The sequence below is a fragment of the Oncorhynchus mykiss genome, chromosome 2, assembly GCF_057628025.1.
Source record: "Oncorhynchus mykiss isolate SJ-2025 chromosome 2, ASM5762802v1, whole genome shotgun sequence".
In the NCBI taxonomy this organism is placed as follows: domain Eukaryota; kingdom Metazoa; phylum Chordata; class Actinopteri; order Salmoniformes; family Salmonidae; genus Oncorhynchus; species Oncorhynchus mykiss.
In genome coordinates, this window is record NC_143023.1 from 41,335,161 (window position 1) to 41,356,865 (window position 21,705).

General features: G+C 43.7%; 2 protein-coding genes across 5 annotated transcripts in view; one reads left to right on the forward strand and one right to left on the reverse strand.

The window, feature by feature from the left end:
- Positions 1 to 8,186, reverse strand: part of LOC110489894 (inhibitor of Bruton tyrosine kinase) — a 35,957-nt gene extending 27,771 nt beyond the window's left edge. The window contains exons 1-4 of one of the 3 annotated variants that reach the window (XR_016486629.1): positions 7,774 to 8,186; positions 5,714 to 6,643; positions 3,807 to 3,903; positions 3,489 to 3,613 (exon numbers count right to left, since the gene is read on the reverse strand). Coding sequence is in view for 1 of the 3 variants with exons in the window: in XM_021562860.3 (XP_021418535.3) it covers positions 3,489 to 3,613; positions 3,807 to 3,903; positions 5,714 to 6,043 (552 nt within the window). In the remaining 2 variants the exon portion in view is untranslated. The remainder of the gene's footprint in view (positions 1 to 3,488; positions 3,614 to 3,806; positions 3,904 to 5,713; positions 6,644 to 7,773) is intronic. The other 2 variants (XR_016486628.1, XM_021562860.3) reach the window with 2 other exon arrangements.
- An 8,771-nt stretch (positions 8,187 to 16,957) lies between these two features.
- On the forward strand, positions 16,958 to 20,769 carry LOC110489902 (trophoblast glycoprotein). Of its 2 annotated transcripts, XM_021562883.3 has the most exons (2): positions 16,958 to 20,092; positions 20,400 to 20,769. In XM_021562883.3, the coding sequence occupies exons 1-2, from the start codon at positions 19,020 to 19,022 to the stop codon at positions 20,410 to 20,412; spliced, it is 1,086 nt and encodes a 361-aa protein (XP_021418558.3). In that variant the 5' UTR covers positions 16,958 to 19,019; the 3' UTR covers positions 20,413 to 20,769. The 2 variants fall into 2 exon arrangements, with proteins under 2 accessions (XP_021418558.3, XP_090055910.1); XM_090199784.1 differs by lacking the exon at positions 20,400 to 20,769 and having other exon boundaries at positions 16,958 to 20,286.
- The last annotated feature ends 936 nt before the right edge of the window (positions 20,770 to 21,705 follow it).

Sequence of the window (21,705 nt, forward strand, 5' to 3'; positions counted from 1 at the left end):
GATGGAAAGGCTTTCCCAAAAACCTAATCAATTATAACAATAACTAACTAAAGAGTAGCCTCTGCCTACCTGGTAGAACCATTTCAGGATTATTTTCATCAGTGCAGTAGGCATTTGTTTTGCTAACACTATCACGTGTGCTACAGAGAAACACAGCTAACTAAACAGTGCTCGGTGCATGTGCACTTGAATTAAAAGGTAACTACACAAAAAAAGTGTGTCTTAGATGTTTCCCAGACTTCAAAAGTGGTGCCCTGATGTAGTTTTTGTTAATAGAGAGCTTCATAATAGCCAGTTACCATTGCTGTGATTGTACCCCTTATACTATACACAACCACCCAATAAGAACAATGCCAACTTATACAAAACATGCCCGTTGTTCCTGGGAGAGCAGCCTGTTGTGAGGGCAATATCCCAGGAGGGGGTCTGTTTTGCAGGAGGTGCGGGGGGTGGGGGCAGGTGACGTGCCTGTTATCCAGGAGACGCCACAGATGGTACAACCATGTTTTTACATAAGCATTGTTGTGATGGATCCCCCTAGTGATCCATAAATTGAGGCCAAGTCTGTGTGTGGGGGGGGGGGGGGGGCCCAGGAGACTAGGGTGTTTAAGGTGGGGAAGCCCTAGAATGACTCATGTGACTAGCTAATGGCAAAGAGGCAGAACATCTCCACTTAATAAGAACAGAACAGAGCGAAGACTGAAAATAAGTCAAGAGAACATTTATTGGATCTCTATAGTCTCACTGTTGCAGCTTGCTATAGACCTCCCTCTGCCCCCAGCTGTGCCCTCAATACTATATGTGAACTAATGGAAACTAAGCTTGATGCCCTCAATCTCACACAAATTATCAATGAACCTACCAGGTACAACCCCAAATCAGTAAACACGGGCACCCTCATAGATGTCATCCTAACTAATTCACCCTCCAAATACACCTCTGCTGTTTTCAATCAAGAGCTCAGCGATCACTGCCTCATTGCCTGCATCCGTAATGGGTCTGCGACCAAACGACCACCCCTCATCACGGTCAAACACTCCCTGAAACACTTCTGCGAGCAGGCCTTTCTAATCGACCTGGCCGGGTATCCTGGAATGACATTGACCTTATCCCGTCAGTAGATGACGCCTGGCTATTCTTTAAAAGTACCTTCCTCATCTTAAATAAGCATGCCCCTCAAAAAAATCAGAACTAGGAATAGATATAGTCCTTGGTTCACGCCAGACCTGTCTGCCCTTGACCAGCACAAAAACATCCTGCGGCGTTCTGCATTAGCATCGAATAGCCCCCGTGATATGCAACTTTTCAGGGAAGTTAGGAACAAATATACACAGGCAGTTAGAAAAGCTATGGCAAGCTTTTTCAAACAGAAATTTGCATCCTGTAGTACTAACTCAAAAAAGTTCTGGGACACTAAAGTCCATGGAGAATAAGAGCACTTCCTCCCAGCTGCCCACTGCTCACAGGCTAAGAAACATTGTCACCACCGATAAATCCACTATAATTGAGAATTTCAATAAGCATTTCTACCCCGGTCAACTGCCCGGCACCCTCCACAGCAACCCGCCAAAGCCCCCACCATTTCTCCTTTACCCAAATCCAGATAGCCGATGTTCTGAAAAAGCTGCAAAATCTGGACCCCTACAAATCAGCCGAGCTAGACAATCTGGACCCTCTCTTTCTAAAATTATCTGCCAAAATTGTTGCAACCCCTATTACTAGCCTGTTCAACCTCTTTCGTATCGTCTGAGATTCCCAAAGATTGAAAAGCTGCCGTGATCATCCCCCTCTTCAAAGGGGGAGACACTCTAGACCCAAACTGCTACAGACCTACATCTATCCTACCCTGTCTTTCTAAGGTCTTCGAAAGCCAAGTTAACAATCAGATTACTGACCATTTCGAATCCCACCATACCTTCTCCGCTATGCAATCTGGTTTCAGAGCTGGTCATGGGTGCACCTCAGCCACGCTCAAGGTTCTAAACGACATCATAACCGCCATTGTTAAGAGACATTACTGTGCAGCCGTATTCATCGACCTGGCCAAGGCTTTCGACTCTGTCAATCACAACATTCTTATTGGCAGACTCGACAGCCTTGGTTTCTCAAATTATTGCCTCACCTGGTTCACCAACTACTTCTCTGATAGAGTTCAGTGTGTCAAATCGGAGGGCCTGTTGTCTGGACGTCTGGCAGTCTATGGGGGTGCCACAGGGTTCAATTCTCAGGCCGACTTTCTGTATACAGCAATGATGTCGCTCTTGCTGCTGGTGATTCTCTGATCCACCTTTATGCAGACGACACCATTCCTTGGACACTGTTAACTAACCTCCAGACGAGCTTCAATGACATACAACTCTCCTTCCGTGGCCTCCAACTACTCTTAAACGCTAGTAAAACCAAATGCATGCTTTTCAATCGATCGCTGCCCGCACCTGCTCGCCCGTCCAGCATCACTACTCTGGACGGCTCTGACTTAGAATATGTGGACAACTACAAATACCTAGGTGTCTGGTTAGACTGTAAACTCTCCTTCCAGACCCACGTCAAACATCTCCAATCCAAAATTAAATCTAGAATCAGCTTCCTATTTTGCAAAAAAGCATCATTCACTCATGCTGCCAAACATACCCTAGTACAACTGACCATCCTCAACTTTGGTGATGTCATTTATAAAATAGCCTCCAACACTCTACTCAACAAACTGGATGCAGTCTATCACAGTGCCATCCGTTTTGTCACCAAAGCCCCATACACTACCCACCATTGCGACCTGTACACTCGCGTTGGTTGGCCCTCGCTTCATACTCGTCGCCAAACCCACTGGCTACAGGTTATCTACAAGTCTCTGCTAGGTAAAGCCCCACCTTATCTCAGCTCACTGATCACCATAGCAGCACCCACTCGTAGCACGCGCTCCAGCAGGTATATTTCACTGGTCACCCCCAAAGCCTATTCCTCCTTTTCTTCCATTTCTCTGCTGCCCATGACTGGAACGAATTGCAAAAATCTCTGAAGCTGGAGACTCACATCTCCCTCACTAGCTTTAAGCACCAACTGTCAGAGCAGCTTACAGATCACTGCACATAGTCCATCTGTAAACAGCCCATCTATCTACCTACCTCATACTGGTATTTATTTAGCTCCTTTGCACCCCAGTATCTCTACCTTGCACAATCATCTTCTGCCGATCTACCATTCCAGTGTTTAATTGCTATATTGTAATTGCTTCGCCACCATGGCCTATTTATTTCCTTAACTTACCTCATTTGCACTCACTGTATATAGACTTTGTTTTCTTTTGTTCTACTGTATTATTGACTATGTTTTGTTTATTCCATGTGTAACTCTGTGTTGTTGTATGTGTCGAATTGCTACGCTTTATCTTGGCCAGGTCGCAGTTGCAAATGACAACTTGTTCTCAACTAGCCTCCCTGGTTAAATAAAGGTGAAATAAAATAAATAAAAATAGTAGTCGGTTTGTTTACCTGTTTGACGTAAACCCCGGTCCGGGAAAACAGATCCACAATCTCAGGATGATGCCTGCTCTCCTGGTTCCCATGCCCCAGACTGAAATTGGTGTTGTTCCCCCAGGTATAAACCTCAGTGGGGTCTGAGAGAGAGAAAACCAAAAGTTTTAAAAAAAATGCCTGCCACAGCCAAGACTTCCAACACTATTTTCTACAAGTAGGCAACAATGATTGACACCCGTCTTGACTATGTGCTTAAAAGAAACATCCGCTTTTCCCTTTTTATCATGCATAGTCCAAATGAGAGATCGATATGAAATGATAAGCGATCCTCACCAGTCTTTGTAAATACAACGTGTGCTGGTCTGTCCTTCATGGTTAAGTCCAGGACAGAGAGGCCCTCCTTATCCTGGGTGGAGAGAATGCCGCCATGCTGCAACACAGAAGCACCATTCTAGACTAGAGCCACAATATTATTTCCATTTAACTACACCTAGCTGTAGGCCAGTGATGAAGCAAGCAAGAAAAGAGTAGCTACAGAACAAAAGTACTGCCAATGGAAGTCATATAAATGTCTTCCTCCACATACCAATAATTTACAGTGGCAAGCAAAAGTATGTGAACCCTTTGGAATTACCTGGATTTCTGCATAAATCGGACCTAAAAATTCGATCAGATCTTCATCTAAGTCACAACAATATACCAACACAATGTGCTACAACTAATAACACACAAAATATTGTATTTGTCTATATTGAATACATAATTTAAACATTCACAGTGTAGGTTGGGTTAAAGTATGTGAACCCCTAGGCTAATGACTTCTCCAAAAGCTAATTAGAATCAGGAGTCAGCTAACCTGGAGTCCAATTAATTGAGACGAGATTTGACATGTGAGTTAGAGCTGCCCTGCCCTATAATTTTTTTTTTTTTAACTCACAAAATGTGACTGCTCTTCACAAGAAGCATTTCCTGAAGTGAACCATGCCTCGAACAAAAGATCTCAGAAGACCTACGATTAATAATTGTTGACTTGCACAAACCTGGAAAGGGTTACAAAATGATCTCTAAAAGCTTTGATGTTCGTCAGTCCACGGTAAGACAAATGGTCTATAAATAGATTAAGTTCAGCCCTGTTGCTTCTCTCCCTAGGAGTGGCCATCCTGCAAAGATAACTACAAGAGCAGTGCAGAATGCTCAATGAGGTTAAGAAGAATCCTAGAGTGTCAGCTAAAGACTTACAGAAATCTCTGGAACATAATAACATCTCTGTTGACAAGTCTACGATACATAAAACACTAAACAAGAATGGTGTTCATGGGAGGACACCACAGAAGAAGACACTGCTGTCCAAAAAAAACATTGCTGCACATCTGAAAGAGCACCTGGATGTTCCACAGTGCTACTGGCAAAATATTCTGTGGACAGAATAAACTAAAGTTGAGTTCTTTGGAAGGAACAAACCCAACGTGTGGAGAAAAAAAAAGGCACAGCACACCAACATCAAAACCTCATCCCCACTGTAAAGTATGGTGGAGGGAGCATCATGTTTTGGTGCTGCTTTGCTGCATGCTATCATCGACATAAAAAATGAATTCCTAAGTTAATCAAGACTTTTCGCAGGAGAACGTAATGCTATCTGTCTGCCAATTGAAGCACAGAAGTTGGGTGTTGCAACAGGACAACGTCACACAAAACACACACACAAAAAATAAATAAATAACTGGCTTCAACAGAAGCAAATATACCTTCTGGAGTGGCCCAGTCAGAGTCCTGACCTCAACCCGATTGAGAGGCTGTGGCATGACCTCAAGAGAGCGGTTCAACCAGACATCCCAAGAACATTGCTGAACTGAAACAGTTTTGTAAAGAGGAATATCCAAAATTCCTCCAGACCATTGTGCAGGTCAACTACAGAAAACCTTTAGTTGAGGTCATTGCTGCCAAAGGAGGGTCAACCAGTTATTAAATCCAAGGGTTCTCATACTTTTCCCACCCTATACTGTGAATGTTAACACGGTATGCTCAATAAAGACATGAAAACATATAATTGTTAGTGTGTTATTAGTTAAAGCACATCTATTGTTTGACTTTGAAGATCAGATCAAATTTGATGACCAATTTATGCAGAAATCCAGATAATACAAAAGGGTTCACATACCTTTGTCTTGCCACTGTGTTGTAGAGGCCAAAGGAGGCCCAGTCATCTCTACATTATTTCAGAAACACAGAGGGAGACTCACCTTAACAAGTGACATGAGGCAGTGGATGTGTCCGTAGAAGACGCTGCGGTGCAGGGCGGTCCAGCCAGACTCCTTGTCCTTCACCATGAGGTCAGCGCTCTTCCTCTCCAGCAGCCACTCCAACAGGGCCCTCTTGCCCAGCGAGGCGGCCAGGTGCAGGGCCGTGCGGCCGAAGGCGTCCCTCAGTGTGGCCGCGTTGTGGCAGTGAGTGTTGAGGAAGGCCCGCAGGCGCCCCTCTGAACCCTGCGTCAGCGCCGCCACCACCTCATCTGCATGCCGCATGGAGCGGCATTTTGGCGTGCAGTCTGGGGTTGCCATCACCACGCTCATCCTGAGTGACTTCTAAACCTTGCTGTGAACTCCCCGCTCTAACGCAGTCAGGGAGACCCTGCTCCCCTCAAACTCCAAACTCTAAAACAAACACTGAAACACCCTTCAGTACAACAACAAACCCTAAGATAACGCTTTAGGGCAAGTCAGTTTGACTTTGAAACTATAATGTTTTAATGTAGCTGCTCTCGGAAGAAAATAGAAAAAGGTGGGAGATTGTTTTGGGGTGCTAGAATTGTGCTTGTGTTGAGGTTCCACCGCACCCTAGCAACCCCAGGGCCTTGTTTTAGGTCATCTCAGTCCACCCAAAGCTCAACACAACCAAATGTGTTTGAAACATTCAGTGGCATCAGGAATTCATTAAATAAACATCTATAAATACTATACTTATTTAAAAATATTTCCAAAAATACCTACTCCTTTTACAAATATTTATATATATATATATATTTTTAAATACAATATTTTACAAAGTTCAACAAGTTCATTAACCCTCCAGAAGGTCCCTTCAAATAGTCCATCCAAATTGAGGGGAAAGGCCCCCTTTCCCCCCCAAGACACACAAAACCCTTCTCAAAACTCCATAATTGTATTAGGAACCTGGGGGAGAAAGGGTGGACAGTCATTAGTTTATAAAACACTGGAAGTACATGCAAGGCAGAGAAAACAACTGCTACACAACATAAACCTGGCATGTACTAAATGTGTCCACAAATCCACAGAACAAGCTTATTCAAAGCACCAAGAACAAATACATGCTCTGGAAAATCCAACATACCCCCCTTGCTCTTTAACTGTACTATGCTACATAGATGAAATGGTTCAAACCTAGCAAGACATGTTGAAAGGTCAACGTGCAGTTCAGCACCCCAGATATGCAGAAACAACCATCAAGGATCAATTGACTTGACACTACTATGCCTATAATAGCAGCCGAGCTAGGCTGTCTCTTGACTCCAGGCCAAAAATATTGCACAAACTTTTTAGTCACACGAAAATGGGTATCAAAACAGGAACATGCAACAGTTTGACTGTTTCCACATCATTCACCGTTTGGAGTTGTGAAAGTGAAAAACATGAGTATAATAAAAAGGTATTTAAATAAAGACGCATTGGTCTGCAAAATACCTGTCAGGTGTACTGTGTGCATTAAAATATCCACAGTGTAGTGAACATAGCTAACATATCTTGATTAGCTAAGTCAGAAGCGGATACAGTCGCTGCTGCTTCCATCTACCCCACTTGCTACTTAGCTAGCTAACTAACATAGTTACCTTAACGTTAAGACTCTTAGGGAGAACTGCACCAGACAATAGGCCACCATTTGTATTCATTGTGTTGCTAGTTACAAAGTAATCCAGTGTTATTGCAACCAGCTATATACATGTACACCAACGTTTTTCACCATGATTTAACCGTTTCCTTAATCTTTCATTCTCTAAATCATGGCTAGTTACCTGCTAACGTTACATTGTTAGCTAGCTAGCATTTGAACTTGGAAAAATGAAAATTAGCTACAAACCATTAACATATTGGACAATATCTCAAATACTTTAATCTAAATAAAACTTGTTATATACGGCACAGGTGACAATGTATCGTTGGTTGTTACTCTGATGTGACCATCGAAGTCTGAATGATGTTACTGACGTGATGATGTTTAGTTAGGTTAGCTATGCTAGCGAGTTGCATTGAAAATAGATTGCCACGATCACATTTCACTTTCTCACCTGTCGCTAGATGAAGACGAAAGTGCTTATGAAGCTTGCGCCAATGATACACATCCACTGTGTCATCGTTTCAAAAATAAACATCGCTAAATGCTCTTATTAAACCTAGATATTTGAACAAAACAGATGCTATTCCACAGTTAAGTAAGGATCCAAAAAAGAGGGAGGCTGGGCAACACGGAGACTTCTGATTGGTTGAAAGATCTTGCAATCCCGTTTTCTATTGGACGGTTTCACTATAATCGCTTAAATAATTCCTCTCGATGATTGACGTCACTGCTTGGAGAAATAGGCTGTTTTTTAATGAACGAAAAGTGACACCTACTCTGAGTTACGAGTTGGGAGTAGACTAATTACATGAACGTATTGATTGTTATATCAACACAATATGTTGTTGTTTTTTTACCGTATCACTGGTTTCTCTGGTCCTGGGGGTACCCAGAGTAGGTCCAGGTTTGCCTACCCTTGGGCCACTGGTTTACAACTTGAAAATAATACATCATGACCTCAAGTAATAAATGCATGAAGTTTCCTGAAAAGGAAAAATGATTTCTCCTCCACATCTCTTAGTTTCAAATGATGGTCACTTGGGCTCCAGTTAAGAATAGATAAGGGGTCAAGGTTGGAGTTAGGGTTAGACGTTGGGTTTACGCCAGGGCTTGACACACAATTACATATTGATGAGTCTTTCCTTCTCTAGTCACACATTTACTTTTTTTGCTACAATAGCAGCATTATTCTACTTAATCCTAGGAGAACAATTCTGCTGCTGAGTAAGATCAGGAGGCCAGTCATTAGAAACGACCACTAATGAGGAAAGAGTGCTATTTCAGCCATACCCGTTGCTGACAGGTGTATGAAATCGAGCACACAGCCATGCGATCTCCATAGACAAACATTGGCAGTGGAATGGCCTTACTGAAGACCTCAGTGACTTTGAATGTGGCACCTTCATAGGATGCCAACTTTCCTACAAGTCAGTTCCTCAAATGTCTGCCCTGCTAGAGCTGCCCCGGTCAACTGTAAGTGCTGTTATTGTGAAGTGGAAACGCCTAGGAGCAACAACAGCTCAGCTACGAAGTGGTAGGCCACACACGCTCACAGAACAGGACCGCCAAGCACTGAAGTGTGTAGCATGTACAAATAATCTGTCCTCGGTTGCAACACTCACTACTGAATTCTAAACTGCCTCTGGAAGCAACGTCAGCACAATAACTGTTAGTCAAGAGATTCATGAAATGGGTTTACATGGCCGCACACAAGCCTAAGATCACCATTTGCAATGTCCCACGTCCGCTGCAGTGGTGTAAAGCTTGCCGCCATTGGACTCTGGAGCAGTGGAAATGCGTTCTCTGGGTTGATGATTCACGCTTCACCACCTGGCAGTCCGACGGACTAATCTGGGTTTGGCGGATGTTAAGAGAACACTACCTGCCCAAATGTAGTGCCAACTGTAAAGTTTGGTGGAGGAGGAATAATGGTCTGGGGCTGTTTTGTGCCCCCATGCACAAAACGAGGTCCATACAGAAATGGTCAGTCTAGACCGGTGTGGAATAACTTGACTGGCCTGCACAGAGCCCTGACCGCAACCCCATCGAACACCTTTGGGATTAATTGGAAAGCCAACTGCGAGCCAGGCCTAATCGCCCAACTTCAGTGCCCGACCTCACTAATGCTCTTGTGGATGAATGGAAGGAAGTCCCCGCAGCAATGTTTCAACATCTAGTGGAAATCCTTCCCAGAAGAGTGGAGGCTGTTGTAACAGCAAAGGGAACTCCATATTAATGCATATGATTTTGGAATGAGATGTTCGACGAGCAGGAGTCCACATACCTTTGGCCATGTAGTGTTATGTCTGCCTCACTCTGAGAAAAAAAGTTGCACTACAAAGTTTTACACCGTTAAATGTGACACATAATTACATTTTAATAAAGAACTGTACAAATGTATTTATGTACTTAAATATAAAAAAATAGGCCTATATTTAACCATCATATGAGATCTGGGCTCTGGTCAAAAGTAGTGTACAATACAGGGAATAGGGTGCTACTGGGGACGAGCCCAACTAAACGCTATAGCATGAGGCCAGATTTATTATAGGTATAATTTCTATGTTAAATATACAGGATACTTCTATTCCAGCTAAACAATGGGATATATACAGTGGGGCAAAAAAGTATTTAGTCAGCCTCCAATTGTGCAAGTTCTCCCACTTAAAAAGATAAGAGAGGCCTGTAATTTTCATCATAGGTACACTTCAACTATGACAGACAAAATGAGAAAAAAAATCCAGAAAATCACATTGTAGGATTTTTTATTAATTTATTTGCAAATTATGGTGGAAAATAAGTATTTGGTCAATAACAAAAGTTTATCTCAATACTTTGTTATATACCCTTTGTTGGCAATGACAGAGGTCAAACGTTTTCTGTAAGTCTTCACAAGGTTTTCACACACTGTTGCTGGTGTTTTGACCCATTCCTCCATGCATATCTCCTCTAGAGCAGTGATGTTTTGGGGCTGTTGCTGGGCAACACGGACTTTCAACTCCCTCCAAAGATTTTCTATGGGGCTGAGATCTGGAGACTGGCTAGGCCACTCCAGGACCTTGAAATGCTTCTTACGAAGCCACTCCTTTGTTGCCCGGGGAGTGTTTTTGGGATCATTGTCATGCTGAAAGACCCAGCCACACTTCATCTTCAATGCCCTTGCTGATGGAAGGAGGTTTTCACTCAAAATCTCACAATACATGGCCCCATTCATTCTTTCCTTTACACGGATCAGTTGTCCTGGTCCCTTTGCAGAAAAACAGCCCCAAAGCATGATGTTTCCACCCCCATGCTTCACAGTAGGTATGGTGTTATTTGGATGCAACTCAGCATTCTTTGTCCTCCAAACACGACGAGTTGACTTTTTACCAAAAAGTTATATTTTGGTTTCATCTGACCATATGACATTCTCCCAATCTTCTTCTGGATCATCCAAATACTCTTTAACAAACTTCAGACGGGCCTGGACATGTACTGGCTTAAGCAGGGGGACACGTCTGGCACTGCAGGATTTGAGTCCCTGGCGGCGTAGTGTGTTACTGATGGTAGGCTTTGTTACTTTGGTCCCAGCTCTATGCAGGTCATTCACTAGGTCCCCCCGTGTGGTTCTGGGATTTTTGCTCACCGTTCTTGTGATCATTTTGACCCCACGGGGTGAGATCTTGCGCGGAGCCCCAGATCGAGGGAGATTATCAATGGTCTTGTATGTCTTCCATTTCCTAATAATTGCTCCCACAGTTGATTTCTTCAAACCAAGCTGCTTACCTATTGCAGATTCAGTCTTCCCAGCCTGGTGCAGGTCTACAATTTTGTTTCTGGTGTCCTTTGACAGCTCTTTGGTCTTGGCCATAGTGGAGTTTGGAGTGTGACTGTTTGAGGTTGTGGACAGGTGTCTTTTATACTGATAACAAGTTCAAACAGGTGCCATTAATACAGGTAACAAGTGGAGGACAGAGGAGCCTCTTAAAGAAGAAGTTACAGGTCTGTGAGAGCCAGAAATCTTGCTTGTTTGTAGGTGACCAAATACTTATTTTCCACCATAATTTGCAAATAAATTCATTAAAAATCCTACAATGTGATTTTCTGGATTTTTTTTCTAATTTTGTCTGTCATCGTTGAAGTGTACCTATGATGAAAATTACAGGCCTCTCTCATCTTTTTAAGTGGGAGAACTTGCACAATTGGTGGCTGACTAAATACTTTTTTGCCCCACTCTATATACAGTGCCTTGCGAAAGTATTCGGCCCCCTTGAACTTTGCGACCTTTTGCCACATTTCAGGCTTCAAACATAAAGATATAAAAATGTATTTTTTTGTGAAGAATCAACAACAAGTGGGACAAAATCATGAAGTGGAGCGACATTTATTGGATATTTTAAACTTTTTTAACAAATCAAAAACTGAAAAATTGGGCGTGCAAAATTATTCAGCACCTTTACTTTCAGTGCAGCAAACTCTCTCCAGAAGTTCAGTGAGGATCTCTGAATGATCCAATGTTGACCTAAATGACTAATGATGATAAATACAATCCACCTGTGTGTAATCAAGTCTCCGTATAAATGCATCTGCACTGTGATAGTCTCAGAGGTCCGTTAAAAGCGCAGAGAGCATCATGAAGAACAAGGAACACACCAGGCAGGTCCGAGATACTGTTGTGAAGAAGTTTAAAGCCGGATTTGGATACAAAAAGATTTCCCAAGCTTTAAACATCCCAAGGAGCACTGTGCAAGCGATAATATTGAAATGGAAGGAGTATCAGACCACTGCAAATCTACCAAGACCTGGCCGTCCCTCTAAACTTTCAGCTCATACAAGGAGAAGACTGATCAGAGATGCAGCCAAGAGGCCCATGATCACTCTGGATGAACTGCAGAGATCTACAGCTGAGGTGGGAGACTGTCCATAGGACAAAAATCAGTCGTATATTGCACAAATCTGGCCTTTATGGAAGAGTGGCAAGAAGAAAGCCATTTCTTAAAGATATCCATAAAAAGTGTCGTTTAAAGTTTGCCACAAGCCACCTGGGAGACACACCAAACATGTGGAAGAAGGTGCTCTGGTCAGATGAAACCAAAATTGAACTTTTTGGCAACAATGCAAAATGTTATGTTTGGCGTAAAAGCAACACAGCTGAACACACCATCCCCACTGTCAAACATGGTGGTGGCAGCATCATGGTTTGGGCCTGCTTTTCTTCAGCAGGGACAGGGAAGATGGTTAAAATTGATGGGAAGATGGACGGAGCCAAATACAGGACCATTCTGGAAGAAAACCTGATGGAGTCTGCAAAAGACCTGAGACTGGGACGGAGATTTGTCTTCCAACAAGACAATGATCCAAAACATAAAGCAAAATCTAAGAATCATAAAACACGGGACGAGATGTTAAAAAACTGTCCATTGTGCCAATAGATGGAATGCACTCGCATGAGATTTGCCGTGATGTTGACAGAGTGGCATGGGAGGTTTATTTCTTAGACTGGGTTAAGATGTCAATTTTGGGACACATCCTCAGTAGTGTGCCTTCGAATCAGTGGGTGTTTCGGGCTTTAATCACTAAACACTCTCATCAAAGGTGGCCAGCTAAAGGGTGATCAAGCCTTAGCTTGTGTCCCATGCCCAATTAAGCGTTGTTGATTGTTTCCCACTCTCTCTTTTCAACAGCTTTGGGCCACTTCACACTCGGTCTGTGCCCTTTGATCTTTTCCTGTTTTAGAGGTCTCTGTGGTTGGGTGAGTTCATCCACCGGCATTTCTGTGCTTGTGTTATCCTCCTCGGTTACAGGGGTGCTGATGCTTTGCGAACTTTGGTTTGCGTCCCGTCGCTGTGCTTCATTCGACTGATTTGACTGGCTGCTTCGTAAGAAGTACTGGTCAATGCGAGGTCCCTGTCTCTGCTCTCCCAAGCACCTTTTCCTCCCTTGATGGATCCTTAACCCCCTTGCCGATGTTACTCTCTCCCAACCACAGCTGCACGCCTGAAGTGTGAGTCCTGCTGCTGTTATGGTTGTCTCATGTGCTGTGTTCCTACTCGTAGTCGTTTCCGTTCCTGGGTCCGTAACCATGTGATCAGTCATTGAGCCATCTTGCGCCCCAGCTCTCGCAGGCTCTAGGGGTATGTTCCTTTGTTGACTTTCAGTAGCACTTAGCGGGTGTCTCCAACATACTGAAACAGCGTCGGAGACTGCCAACATGGGTAGCTAGCCCATGACAGCCCCAGTGGGGTCTATTCCCTCCGGTCAGCTGTCTCTCCAAGCTGTCACACAGACTTTCCTATGTTGTCAGCTGTCCTTTCACAGCAGTCACTGGACTGGTCCAGATGATCAGAATCATAAAACACGGGACGAGATGTTAAAAAACTGTCCATTGTGCCAATAGATGGAATGCACTCGCATGAGATTTGCCGTGATGTTGACAGAGTGGCATGGGAGGTTTATTTCTTAGACTGGGTTAAGATGTCAATTTTGGGACACATCCTCAGTAGTGTGCCTTCGAATCAGTGGGTGTTTCGGCCTTTAATCACTAAACACTCTCATCAAAGGTGGCCAGCTAAAGGGTGATCAAGCCTTAGCTTGTGTCCCATGCCCAATTAAGCGTTGTTGATTGTTTCCCACTCTCTCTTTTCAACAGCTTTGGGCCACTTCACACTCGGTCTGTGCCCTTTGATCTTTTCCTGTTTTAGAGGTCTCTGTGGTTGGGTGAGTTCATCCACCGGCATTTCTGTGCTTGTGTTATCCTCCTCGGTTACAGGGGTGCTGATGCTTTGCGAACTTTGGTTTGCGTCCCGTCGCTGTGCTTCATTCGACTGATTTGACTGGCTGCTTCGTAAGAAGTACTGGTCAATGCGAGGTCCCTGTCTCTGCTCTCCCAAGCACCTTTTCCTTGATGGATCCTTAACCCCCTTGCCGATGTTACTCTCTCCCAACCACAGCTGCACGCCTGAAGTGTGAGTCCTGCTGCTGTTATGGTTGTCTCATGTGCTGTGTTCCTACTCGTAGTCGTTTCCGTTCCTGGGTCCGTAACCATGTGATCAGTCATTGAGCCATCTTGCGCCCCAGCTCTCGCAGGCTCTAGGGGTATGTTCCTTTGTTGACTTTCAGTAGCACTTAGCGGGTGTCTCCAACATACTGAAACAGCGTCGGAGACTGCCAACATGGGTAGCTAGCCCATGACAGCCCCAGTGGGGTCTATTCCCTCCGGTCAGCTGTCTCTCCAAGCTGTCACACAGACTTTCCTATGTTGTCAGCTGTCCTTTCACAGCAGTCACTGGACTGGTCCAGATGATCAGAATCATAAAACACGGGACGAGATGTTAAAAAACTGTCCATTGTGCCAATAGATGGAATGCACTCGCATGAGATTTGCCGTGATGTTGACAGAGTGGCATGGGAGGTTTATTTCTTAGACTGGGTTAAGATGTCAATTTTGGGACACATCCTCAGTAGTGTGCCTTCGAATCAGTGGGTGTTTCGGCCTTTAATCACTAAACACTCTCATCAAAGGTGGCCAGCTAAAGGGTGATCAAGCCTTAGCTTGTGTCCCATGCCCAATTAAGCGTTGTTGATTGTTTCCCACTCTCTCTTTTCAACAGCTTTGGGCCACTTCACACTCGGTCTGTGCCCTTTGATCTTTTCCTGTTTTAGAGGTCTCTGTGGTTGGGTGAGTTCATCCACCGGCATTTCTGTGCTTGTGTTATCCTCCTCGGTTACAGGGGTGCTGATGCTTTGCGAACTTTGGTTTGCGTCCCGTCGCTGTGCTTCATTCGACTGATTTGACTGGCTGCTTCGTAAGAAGTACTGGTCAATGCGAGGTCCCTGTCTCTGCTCTCCCAAGCACCTTTTCCTCCCTTGATGGATCCTTAACCCCCTTGCCGATGTTACTCTCTCCCAACCACAGCTGCACGCCTGAAGTGTGAGTCCTGCTGCTGTTATGGTTGTCTCATGTGCTGTGTTCCTACTCGTAGTCGTTTCCGTTCCTGGGTCCGTAACCATGTGATCAGTCATTGAGCCATCTTGCGCCCCAGCTCTCGCAGGCTCTAGGGGTATGTTCCTTTGTTGACTTTCAGTAGCACTTAGCGGGTGTCTCCAACATACTGAAACAGCGTCGGAGACTGCCAACATGGGTAGCTAGCCCATGACAGCCCCAGTGGGGTCTATTCCCTCCGGTCAGCTGTCTCTCCAAGCTGTCACACAGACTTTCCTATGTTGTCAGCTGTCCTTTCACAGCAGTCACTGGACTGGTCCAGATGATCAGAATCATAAAACACGGGACGAGATGTTAAAAAACTGTCCATTGTGCCAATAGATGGAATGCACTCGCATGAGATTTGCCGTGATGTTGACAGAGTGGCATGGGAGGTTTATTTCTTAGACTGGGTTAAGATGTCAATTTTGGGACACATCCTCAGTAGTGTGCCTTCGAATCAGTGGGTGTTTCGGCCTTTAATCACTAAACACTCTCATCAAAGGTGGCCAGCTAAAGGGTGATCAAGCCTTAGCTTGTGTCCCATGCCCAATTAAGCGTTGTTGATTGTTTCCCACTCTCTCTTTTCAACAGCTTTGGGCCACTTCACACTCGGTCTGTGCCCTTTGATCTTTTCCTGTTTTAGAGGTCTCTGTGGTTGGGTGAGTTCATCCACCGGCATTTCTGTGCTTGTGTTATCCTCCTCGGTTACAGGGGTGCTGATGCTTTGCGAACTTTGGTTTGCGTCCCGTCGCTGTGCTTCATTCGACTGATTTGACTGGCTGCTTCGTAAGAAGTACTGGTCAATGCGAGGTCCCTGTCTCTGCTCTCCCAAGCACCTTTTCCTTGATGGATCCTTAACCCCCTTGCCGATGTTACTCTCTCCCAACCACAGCTGCACGCCTGAAGTGTGAGTCCTGCTGCTGTTATGGTTGTCTCATGTGCTGTGTTCCTACTCGTAGTCGTTTCCGTTCCTGGGTCCGTAACCATGTGATCAGTCATTGAGCCATCTTGCGCCCCAGCTCTCGCAGGCTCTAGGGGTATGTTCCTTTGTTGACTTTCAGTAGCACTTAGCGGGTGTCTCCAACATACTGAAACAGCGTCGGAGACTGCCAACATGGGTAGCTAGCCCATGACAGCCCCAGTGGGGTCTATTCCCTCCGGTACAATGGAATGGTTCAAAAATAAACATATCCAGGTGTTAGAATGGCCAAGTCAAAGTCCAGACCTGAATCCAATCGAGAATCTGTGGAAAGAACTGAAAACTGCTGTTCACAAATGCTCTCCATCCAACCTCACTGAGCTCAAGCTGTTTTGTAAGGAGAAATGAGAAAAAATGTCAGTCTCTCGATGTGCAAAACTAATAGAGACATACCCCAAGCGACTTTCAGCTGTAATCGCAGCAAAAGGTAGCGCTACAAAGTATTAACTTAAGGGGGCTGAATAATTTTGCACGCCCAATTTTTCAGTTTTTGATTTGTTAAAAAAGTTTGAAATATCCAATAAATGTCGTTCCACTTCATGATTGTGTCCCACTTGTTGTTGATTCTTCACAAAAAAATACAGTTTTATATCTTTGTTTGAAGCCTGAAATGTGGCAAAAGGTCGCAAAGTTCAAGGGGGCCGAATACTTTCGCAAGGCACTGTACATAGCGTTTTGCAGGGGGAATTTTTTTTTTTAATACACATCTAAGAACAGTAATATTTTACACACACACAAAAGGTACACATAAACATCTATTTCTGATGAAGAAAAAAAGCGAAAAATTGGTGGATATACCATTTTGGAAATAAACTATTTTAATGCTGCTCTCCTTTATTTGGAGCAGATTAAGTTCTGGGGAGCACCAGTTTAGCTATTTTACAAGGGGACAAGTTTCTCTTATGTAATTACAAAAACATTACAATGGATCACTAAAAGTTATGTTAATAGGTTTTTATCATTAACATTTTAATAGAATGTTGTTACTAGAGTAATTACAGTGCAGGTAGCCTAACGGTTAAGAGTGTTGGGCCAGTAACCAAAAGGTCACCGGTTTGAAAAATCTGTTGATGTGCCCTTGAGCAAGGCACTTAACCCATATTGCTCCAGTAAGTCGCTCTGGATAAGAGTATCTGCTAAATGACGTAAATGTAACTACATGTATAAGAGCATGAATTTTACTGTAAACCTATGTACTATTTCTCTCTCAATCACACACACACACACACACACACACATTAACAGCAGTGCTTGGTTTCTCTCCACCCCAGAACTTCATCAGTGTTATGCCCTGGACCCTGGGGACAGTGTGCTCCTCATCAATCAGTTAGGATTATATATTGGCTGTTAACTAATATAAATTAACGATCACCGTCTAAAATGACACATGTATGGCCGCGGGAAGATGTTCTGGGTTGGGGGTGCTGTCGGGTGAGGGGGTTCTAGTTCACTAATTTTGTGGGACAAAAAAAAAGTCAGATTTGATTTATTATATTGTTTATCTGCAGCACCCTCAGAACCCCTACTTCCCACAGCTGGCTATGCTCATATTTTACTGCTGGCTATTCAAAAAAGCAAAGCCCAGTAGGCTATAGTACATTAAACCACCCACATTATGCTCTATCTTTTGATTGTCATTCCCCTATAAAAGCATATAATAGCCTACATTAAGTGAGGAAGTGCATTACACAACCAAAGTGATGGATTTTCACTTGACAATAATTTTTCAATTGAATCATAAAGTCTAAGACTAATGGGTTCTTGTGTTATGAGGTTTAAAACTGCATTCCCTTAGCTCTCCAGCACATTGGCTGAGTGGCCCTGATATCTACAATGTATCTGAGATGTAACTAATTCTATTAAATAATATGCAATACTTGTTTACAGTTTCCAATAATTGAGTATAGTTGATGATGTGTTTGATTTTGGATCGAAAACCTTTCATTAGATTAAACTAGGCTACTTCTGCTATGAAGCAGTGGTTTATTTGGTGCACACCCATAACATTTTCTTGACCATTAGGCAAATGCCCAATAGAGACTGCACATATTGTGATAGTATATACATTTAAATAAATGAAGGAAACAAGAAATGTGAGCAATAATAAAGATAACAAATATTGAATTTGTTGAATGCCAACATTAAGTTACAAAAGCTTCATTGCTCACCCATTGTAATGGAACATGGTATAGCCTAAGCCTTGCAGTGGTTTGGCCGTCGCGGACAAATTTTTTCGCATACCCCACTTGGAGAAGGGTCTATTCTTTTGATTCGAGGGAAGCATCGTTGGACCAAGTGTGCTCAGATACTTTTGTTCGAACATTATATCGTGTTTTCTGTGCTTTATTGGACTCCTCGAAATCTAATGGCTGTTTACGCACTTCACGTCAAAGGCTGACTCGAACGTGTGCGAATACATTTTAGTGAGAACTGCGATAAAACGAACGTCAACCGGATTTGAAAGCCCCACTAACACGATGAGCAAGGTGAGAGACTGGTTGGCAAAAAAAACTTTTATCTTCGGAAATGTATGCGAGGATGCTGTTTAGCTAATGAATGTAATCGTTGCCACCCAGTTTAAATCGGAAGTGAAGCTATTTCCTTCAGGAAAAAGGTTGAAAAGTAGCATTTTGCATGTGGAGGACAGGAACTTGAAGGTGGATTGTGTGACTCGGGGGGGAAAAAACATTTGTACACGTTCTACGCGTTGTGCTTCGTTTAATCTATCAGACTCATTGGAACCACGGGTGAGAAAATGCGTTTTTTGAGCTCATTGTTATGTTGTAAACTTGAAGAAACCCGAGAGAATACGACTCTACTTCGTTTGTGGTTTTTCTTTGCTGTCCTTGTTTCAAATTCAGCCTGTCCTGACAAATGCGTCTGTTTCACATCCACGGTCAAATGTTTGAACCAGGGCTTATTCGCGGTTCCACAGCCATTGCCAGCAAACACTAAAACCCTGTTCGTTACAGGGAACAACATTTCCCATCTCACAGCTGTGTCTTTCCCTGTGCCCCTTGAGCAGTTAACAGACTTGTATCTCACAGGAAACCAGGTGGAGCTGGTGGACCACAATGTATTCAACAACTTGCCAAATCTCAGGCTGCTAGACTTGAGTAACAACAGGATTCTGCATTTTAGTGCTCAAGCCTTCTCTGATTACAACAAACTGCTGGACCTTAACCTCAGCAGGGCTTTTTACAACCATACTTCCATGAGTGAGCTCTTCAGTCTGCTACGGAGTGGCGGAGCCCTTCAACTTACCCGCTTAGACCTGTCCAACAATGACCTGGTGGTCCTCCCTGAGGACATGTTCTCCCGCCTCTCCAACCTCACCATCCTCAACCTACAAAACAACTCCCTCATTTTCATCCAGAATGGGACGCTGAGTGTTCCTCGGCTTCGTGAGTTAGACTTGAGGGACAATGCCCTGAGGGAACTACCCAACACTACACTGATGGACTTCAGCCTCAAGCCTGGGCTTCAGGTGCATCTGGCAGGAAACCCTTGGCTCTGTGACTGCAATATCGAGGACCTTGTGGCCTGGCTGAAAAGCTCTGAGCAGGTCACAGACAAGCAGAATATGACCTGTTCTGACCCTGAGGTTCTGAGGCAGTTACCGTTGCTCCAGATAAAAGAGTTGGAGTGTACCTTTTCAGGTGAAATGAAAGGTGTGCTGGAGACCTCGTATGTCTTTCTGGGCATGGTGCTGGCCTTGATTGGAGTGATCTTTCTGTTGGTCCTCTACCTCAACAGGAAGGGGATCAAGCGGTGGATATACAATATTCGGGACGCATGCAGGGACCACATGGAGGGCTACCATTACAGGTATGAGATCAACTCGGACCCCAGGTTGGCCAACCTCAGCCTCAACTCAGACATTTAAGAGGACTGCTATGTAAGCCAGGGCCCCACAGTGACTGAGGCATTATGACATGTTATGAGCAAGAGATACAGGAGCAACTCTTTAGTTCCGGAGTGCTCCAGCCTGCCTGCAACCCCCTCCATGGCACTGTCCAGACTTCCACAGCAGTTATGACTCCTCAGTCATGACGACCCACAATCTGCCACCACGCATGCCCTTGGCCCCTGCAACGCAGTGTCTGATTATTTGTTTTTACTCCTTTTCATGCAGTTCCATGGATTGAGAATCATGACTCAGATGGGGTTTGTGAGCGGGCTCTCTGTAATATAAAATGTTCCCTCCCTTGAGCAAAAAAGGATGGTACGTAAAACTCTAACAGACTTATTTTGACTTGTAGTAACTAGGCTATATACACACACATCTATATCCTTTCTGCTGGTTATATTTGAATCACATTTTTGTTTCCACTTTCCTCCCACTGTAGTGTTGCTATGCTTGTTTAGATGTCTTCATTCCTTTTTAATATAATGTGATTATTAAAGCACTTGCTAATTTATCTCACTAGTATTACACTTGTTCGGTGGACATTATCAAAATTTTTCATGATGTACAGCTGAATAAAATGTATTGCGTTACTGTTTTCCTTTCTCGATTGAGGTCCTTTAAACTCCAGAGACTGAAGAATGTGGAGGTATTTTGGGCAGCAGAGATTCAGGGTCATGAAATGGAGAAGTGCACACTCATTGCAGATTCAAACACATGCAGCAGACAGGTCATCATGCTACAGTCGGTACCAACCATACCACACAGGCAATACTTTACATGTCACCTCTATACATTTAACAAGCTCTCTGTCAGCTCGTGCATATGAGACATTACAGGTAGAAGCCATTGTGTCCAAATTTGACTCTTAAGGAGGTGAGGAAAAGGCTAACTGGGACTTTCGAAGGTGGTAGAATGACTTTGAAGATTAATTGATTTTGAAATACTTTCCAATTAAAGGTAATTCATCTAGAATCTAGATGTGAAGGAATGTTCCTGTTCAATTTAATCCCTGCAAGGATTTGGTTAGAAATCCCAGGCATGATAGCCAAATAATTGCATAGTGCCGAACCATCCAAAATATTATTTTGACGTCTAGCCAATGGTCAGTGAACAAGCTCTTTGGTTCAAGTACAGGAATGGAACTCATTCAAAGCATTCCAGCGTTGTGAGTGCAAACCGCTGCAAAAGGGGGAAGTTAAGTGCTGTGTTTCCTGACAAATGCTAAGGAAGGTACACAGTACCCAAGTTTCTTACCAGGAGGGCACTCTACAGGCAGTATGGTATGAAAATTAGCTCAAACTCTGCTTTAATCTGCACTGTTTTAGGGGTGTGGCATTAAAGTATCTCATTTTCAAGTATTGTTTCCTTTCCTGCTAACTAAACACTGATCTGTTTCTGGTGTCAGTATGGATGAGTAAATATCAAATGTGGAACATTATTTTACAGTGAATGTGGTCAGGGATAGTCGACATATAATTTGGATGGTAAAGTAACTGCACAGTTGGTGAATGTGTGAGTAAAAATATATATA